At 39.3% G+C, this 7332-nt stretch overlaps 1 protein-coding gene across 1 annotated transcript in view; it reads left to right on the forward strand.

Annotated features, from left to right (window-relative positions):
* Positions 1-315: 315 nt before the first annotated feature.
* Positions 316-7332, forward strand: part of LOC103775067 (DNA polymerase zeta catalytic subunit-like) — a gene marked incomplete at its 5' end in the record, with an annotated part of 22249 nt that continues 15232 nt past the window's right edge. The window contains 4 exon segments of the mRNA XM_008942511.1: positions 316-431; positions 4510-4628; positions 5266-5384; positions 6344-6485. Coding sequence (XP_008940759.1) covers positions 316-431; positions 4510-4628; positions 5266-5384; positions 6344-6485 — 496 coding nt within the window.

The following is a 7332-nucleotide window of genomic DNA, read 5'->3' on the forward strand; positions in this document are numbered from 1 at the left end:
TACCTGATTAAATCTAGATTTGTTTTTTATTTATTAAGAGTGGAATAATAGAAACATGTTTAAAAAAAATAAATTTCCCAATGAAAATACTCAGCTCTTCTAAAAAATATTTCTGCTCAATGTTACTGAAAATCCTAAAAAATTTTGTTTTAAATATTGTCTTCTAGTTCAAATGCTGCTTTCATAGAAACCTATTGTGGCTGCTTCATTTTTAAACTCAGCTTGATTGGAATGAAATCCTGTTTATACCCTGTTCATGGAAATATTTTCCTAAACAATATGAAGCTCATTTTCCTTTTTCCCTCCCCCCTCTAGATATGACCCAGACATTTTGTTAGGCTATGAAGTCCAGATGCATTCCTGGGGTTATCTCTTACAGAGGGCCGCTGCACTAAATGTTGATTTATGCCAGATGATTTCTCGTGTGCCAGGTAAGTTTTTTGTGTAGGGTTTCAGTTCAGTTCCAACAGAAACAAGTTGAAATTATGAATAAATTAAAAAAAATAAACAGAGTATTTCTTCAGGTAGATTTCTTTTTCTTGTTGCTGTTATGCTGTTCTAGATATAATCTTACACATACAAAATTGAAATACCAATAAGATTCTGGTTTTCAGTATTTTCTCAATTGTTAAATTCCTTGTGTATTCCACTTCTGAGCGTTCACTTCATGAACCTAGACAGATTTTCTGTAGTCATGCATGTTGAGTTTTTAGCTCTTGGAGGTGCTTTTGCTACTAAACCTTCTCTTGCTTCTTCTTGGCTTCAGTCACATGTGTATGTCTCTTCTGTTGACTGCTTGCCCCATATAGAATGATATTCTCATTAACAGGCAGACCAGCAGCCAAACTCCTCCCTCCACTCCCACATCACACACCAGAGATCCAAAGTGCCAGACAGCCAGAGGGAGGAACAAGTCAATGCACTCACCCATCACAGCGGACATGAAGAAGGGAGCAAGTCAGGCAAGGAGCCAAGCCAAAGGAGATGGTAGCAACCAGGCCATGAGCCCAGTTATCTAATAGGGACTCAGAGACAGCTTCATGTTCTGGCCCTGTCATCCTGGGAACTCCACTTGCCATGAAGAATCAGGGAGCCCTTCCAGTAGCCACAATCCCCACACAGCACATCCACTGTGTAGGACAAACCTCCCAACCCTACTGCAACCAGTCAGCTCTTATAGAGGTGGCTTCTTGCCCCACCTCCAAGTTAATGTGGAAGGCAGGGGCACCTGGTGGTGATCTCCTAATCAGTTCCCACCCAAGGCTGGCCAGACCCTGAGTGAAAACCAATCAGGAGGGTCTTTCTTGCCTGGTTGTGGACACCATCCATATGCCAACCCTCATTCAGGGCTGGGGGTTTAACCCCAGCACTTCAATGTCGTTCAGGGTACCTGCCGTAATCATTATTTGTGATTTCTCTGGCTGGAATATGAGGGCATAAAGATGATCCTAAGCAGCAGTCATCCTGTGCAGCAACTCTCTAATGACCTCTGTACTTTCAGTAGCCATTCTTGTACTGTTCTTTGGGCCTACCCAGCATAGCAATAATATTTTTTATGTTTGCATCCTGTGTGCCTGGCCAGATGAACGTGACGTTTTAGAAGAGCTATGTTCACACACTTCTGTATTGAAGTTTGAATATTTGTGCACTCTTTTTATGCCTTAAAAATCTTTTGATGCTTCTGATAGGTGTGACCTGTTGAAAAAGTCTGAATTGTAGAGATCTCTTAGGCACAGGAGAACATAAGAACAAATTTACATCTTCGTTTGAAAGTTGTTGGTAACTGGGCCTTGGTGATTCTTTAAATAGTACATGAAAACAGGAACATGTGACAGTTTAAGTATGGATTGGCCATCAGAGGTCACAAGTTTCCTTCTTCAGCACAAAGTTCTCAAATTTGTTCTTCAGAAATAATGAGAGATTGCATGAACCTTGTTATTAAATCCACTGATGGCTATAATTGAGACGATACACTGTTTGCAATAATAATGCTTCTGGATGCATTCTTCAGAGGTATTGAAGGATGTTCAGAAAACCTTTTGACCCCTAAGAGTTCAAGATTTGCAGTGTCTTTGGTAAGAAATATGGCTGAACAACCTCTGCAGTTTAGGACAGGTAATCAGTGTGTCTCTTGTGTTTGTTCTCAAAGGCTGAGTCACAGCTTTCATCTTGCAGGACAGCTATGCCTGCACTATCGCTGATGTAGAATCAACAGTTAACCAGCAAAGCCAGTACCCGTTTTCATGGCGTAAGCTGTTGTTCAAGTTACTGGAATTGGGATACACATGAAGAGTTCCTCAAAGAAGAAAGGTTACTTCTCTGGGAACTGTGTGGTTCTTAATGGTGATGTCCTTAAGTATTTTGCAGTCAGCCCTCCTTTCCCCTACAGCTGTGAAGTCCCACACAAGATGGGTTTAGTTCTAGTGAAGGAAACCAGGGTTGTAGCCCTTGGCATGTTTGGGCATAAGGCTCAATCGGATATGCAGGACATATGCATGATCTCCACTGCACTGGTGTTTGTAGTACAGATGTTCTTGTGCCAGGTGGTAGATGCACACCCAGAAGTGGAATACATAGCATTTAAAATGTTTCTAAGAACTAGTGTTATTGTAAGGTAAGTAATTATTTTTTTTCTGACTGAACTGCAGGAGAAAGGTAAGGAAGCATTCACACTGATGAACTCCTCTCAAAAATGTCATGCCATAAGTGTGGGCTTGCATGCATGACCATAAACGTACAAGTATCGTGTTGTTCTTTGCTTTGTGGCTTCCTTGTCCGTGGTTTTGACCCCATCTATGTTCCTCTTGCTTTTCCAACCCCTATGCTTCATATTTCCCTCCCTTCTTCACATACTGTATTTTCAGAACAGGAAGTGCTCCTTCAAGCAGTATGCTCCTCTTTCCTCCTATTGAAATAAAGATGGAAGGTACTTTTCCTTCCCTTTCCTGTGATTTCAACTTAACAAAAAGAAAGCTGGACTTCTCTCTGGTTTTGCTTTATTGGCTGAGTCTGGTGCTGCCTCTGCCATTTACAAGTGAACTATTCATAAGTCATTAGGACTCACCACAAGAGAAGTGAGTACTGTGCCTGTGCGTAGCGGCATTTTCTGTGTGTGCACTGTGGCCTCCTGTTTCCTCCTTCACATCACAGCTCAAAGTCAGGGAGTGGGTAACAGAGGATAAGAGGAGACGACTTCTTATTTCATCTCATGCACTTGAAAGATAAGAATGTCCAGTTCTGCTTCTTAACTTTGTTTCTAAAGAGACTTACATGGTTCTGAGGATAATTCCCCACACCAGTTACAGAGCACTACAGGTTTTTGTAATTTTGAGATGCTCATCACATGCAGGGTCACTTGTTCATCAGGGCAGTGGGTCTTTTGTGACCCAGCAGCTCTGCAGAATTTCAAGCAGTTTTTACTTCTGTCTTCAAGGGTAAATGTGCTTCATGGCTGCCTGAGGAACTAATTGCTGCATTCTGATCGTTACTGCAAAGCATTGTGTACTCACACTTCTATACGCTCTGTCCAAAATGTTCTGCTTTGTCTTAGTAGGGTACTGCACAGGGGGACCTGATAAATGACTAGCGGCAGAGTACACCACCAATAGTTGGAAAGTGGGTATGGTTTTAGAATTGTGGTAAACTTACCTCAAGGTGCTTTCTCTTCTGTTAAACTCATATGAAGGAACGAGGTTGGAGGATGAAATAATGCAGTGTGTTTTCATACTGAATTTTGACCTGTATTTTACATCTTAAAAAAAGGTGTATGTAAAATCAGGAAAGAATATCAAGACTGTAGCCTTAGGCTTACTGGAAAAAAAGACAGTTTCAAGAAGCATATGCCAAAAAAGACTGTCTTCTCTTGTGTTGTGGAAAACCAAGAATGGCAAAACAGGGGATTTTTCCTGCACTGTAGTCACCGCTGTCTTACAGAAGGATTCAGAGTGCTACTTCTGCCTCTGCGTTTGTTCCTTCTTATTTCCTCCTGTGTCACCTTGTGCTGTCCAGAACTCAGAACTCATGTTTACCTCCTCCTCCCACTGCGGTGGGCTTGCTTTTACTTTTAGAAAGGCAATGAGTTTTCTCTCCCATGACCTGGTTCTGCCTGCGTAAAGCTTTGAGTTATGAACTCTTTAGGGCTGAAATTGCCTTTTTTTTCTTTTTTCTCTTTAAATCTCCTGCACTAATGTGCATGCAGCTAGCTCTTAAGTAGCACTCAGCATTGCCTAACCAAAATATTTGCTATGGAGAATATATTGCCATAGACACCATTTTTCAGTGAAACCAAAGTAAGAGTTACCTTCATAGGGATATGCAAGGGCAAGAAAACCTGGGGGAGTTTTATTTAGCAGTTGTGTGGAAGACTGGTAAATAAATAATTTGTGCAATCAGTAACAGTCTTTGTGAATTCTTATTTTTCTAGAGAGATCAAATTGGAAGAGGGATAGCTTGGTCTGGGCTTGACTGTCCTATAAATTGTCTAAACACATTCTCTTTTAATGTTTTTAGATGAAAAGAAAGAGAACAGATTTGCGGCTGAGCTGGATGAATATGGATCAGATACAATGAGTGAAATAAATATTGTTGGTCGAATTATGTTAAATGTGTGGAGAATGATGAGAAATGAGGTAACGTTTTTAAAAGGTTAATGTGTTTGACTTACTCAGTTTTTTTTAAATTATTGTACACTTTGTTGAAAATTTCACGTAACATGTAACTTTTTGTTCTTTATATGTACACCTTTTCAAAGAGAGAAACCTGCCACTTTGTGAGAATGGATTTTGCATGTTGCTAAAATGTAAAATACTGAAGCCCTTACCTTTCAGTAATGTTTATTAATGATACTCCTTTTCAGTTCTTTCTGGGTTTTGAGAACTCTACCTATTTCAGCAATTCGTCTAGTGTGGCGCTTTTACTAAATTAAATATTTGAATTTATTGTAAGCTATAAGACTTGCTCATTGTTCTGTTGTTTATGACCCCCCATTTAATTGTCAAATAGTTCAGTCTTTATAAATCTTGTTCTGACCATATTGAGACATGTTTTTTGATCTACTGAATTCTGCATATTCTTTTCAATTGGTGGGGGATATTCTGTCCTGACTTATAAATAGTTAGGGACTTCTAAGTATAAATGTTGTCCTTTTTAATAGGGAATACTAATAAAAAGCTAATAAATTTAGCTGTTACAGTTTTTTTTTAAGTAGAGATTTATTTTTATATGAAAGACATCATGTATGTTAACACATCCTCTCTGTTTTTCTAGGTGAATCTAATGAATTACACTTTTGAAAACGTGGGCTTTCATGTTCTTCATCAACGTTTTCCTTTATTTACTTTCCGAGTTCTGTCTGACTGGTTTGATAATCAGACAGATGTCTGCAGGTAATGATGTGTTAATACATTTTGTTGTTTTTAAGGCTAAATTCTTAACATCAGATAGGTGTAAGCTAAAGTTAGCACCAAAAGAAATATTCAGTTTAGCTCAGGTACTAGATCTGGCTATATGCAGCAACATGAGCTTATTTACTCTTCTGCTGTGTTCTGTTGTGTAGTTATACTCAATACTTCATCCTTGTGTATTTTTCTGTTTGAAGTACACAAAAACAAAACAATTTTTCAGTTACAGTTTTAATAACCGAATAGATGTACTATTTTGAAGTCCTGTAAGGTCTTTATTTTGTATGTACTAGTCATCCAAAGGACTATTAATGAACTGTCAGGTTTCTGTTTTACTTCACAGTGCATGTCAACCAAGCTAGGCTTAAAAATAGTGCAAGACAGTGTGAGAGGTGTTAAGACAGTAACTATAGCTGCTTAAAAATACCTGTGCGTGACACTTGTCACCCTGGTCTTCCCTCTTCTGTGGAGTGATCTGTTAGCGTATGCTATGAACAATTCATAAAACTGTACTGATCTGAGTGTCATTTGTGAAATACATATAATTTCTGTAAAAGTTAAATATTTTCCAGCTGTGTGGAAACTTGATTTAGTTAGTACTGAAATTACAAATTAATGTTCAGCTGAGATAGGTATTCTTAATACAGAAGGATGTTTCCACAAAAGTCCACTTGGTTTAAAAAAACTATGTAAAGAGATTTGGAGAAACTCAAGTTTCTGTTTCAGTAATCCTTCAGGGCAGTAAGGAAGACAGGACGCTGAGATGTGCCTTAACGGTAGTCTGCTGTAGCACATTCTGTATATATCTTTGTGTGATACCTGATGTACCTGAATCTGTTTATTTTATTTGCTGGTTTTTAATAAGCTATCATAAAAATATGTTTTTCTTAGTAGAAAGAGGAGCACTCTCCTGATTGTTTATAATGAGGTGTTTACTTTCACAGATGGAAAATGGTTGATCATTATGTTAGCCGTGTCCGTGGGAATCTTCAGTTGTTACACAAACTGGATTTGATTGACAGGACAAGTGAAATGGCAAGACTTTTTGGCATTCAGTTCTTACATGTATTAACAAGAGGCTCCCAGGTATGATTTAGTTTTCGTTACACTTCATGAAAGCAAAATAGTCTTTAGAAGGTGTTTTAGCTCTTCAGTATCTTTTCAGTCAGCATATATATTTTCTTAAGGCCACAGAAGGGTGTTTTGCATAACATGAAATGGAAACATAAAGAATCACAGAATGTTAGGGGTTGGAAGGGACCTCCAGAGATCAATGAGTCCAACCCCCCTGCCAGAGCAGGACCATCTAGTCTAGGGCAGGTCACACAGGAACGCATCCAGACGGGTCTTAAAAGTCTCCAAGGTAGGAGACTTCACAACCTCCCTGGAGAGCCTGTTCCAGTGCTCTGGAACCCTTACAGTAAAGAAGTTCTTCCTCATGTTGAGGTGGAACTTCCTGTGCTCCAGCTTGTATCCATTACCTCGTGTCCTATCGCAGGGCATAAGCGACAAGAGATTGCCCTTTCCTTCCTGACACCCAGCCCTCATATATTTATACGTGTTAATTGGATCCCCCCTAAGTCAATTCACAACCATTAATAATGTATTGAATGGTTAGTCTCAGAGATTAAAAATAGCTGTTAAAAGTAGAGTGCCCCAAATGTAGTCATGCCAGTGAGTCTCCCCTACTGACTTTGAGAGCACCAAGTTTTCCCTTTGAGATGGTATTTTTCACACTTAGGTGGTCTGAAAATGAGTGCTTTTTAAAAAAACAGTTAACCAGGGCAGACAAAGCTGCATCAAATATGTTCTAAGTGATGTTTCCTGTGAAGCAGGCCTCTGGGTGAGATTTGATAAGACAAGAAGGGCTTGGCTTTATTAAGCACATATGTCATGTAAGATGTGCGTGGCTCTGTTCTTTGACACTAGCATC

Source organism: Merops nubicus, unplaced genomic scaffold (assembly GCF_000691845.1).
Source record: "Merops nubicus isolate BGI_N331 unplaced genomic scaffold, ASM69184v1 scaffold3736, whole genome shotgun sequence".
In the NCBI taxonomy this organism is placed as follows: Eukaryota; Metazoa; Chordata; class Aves; order Coraciiformes; family Meropidae; genus Merops; species Merops nubicus.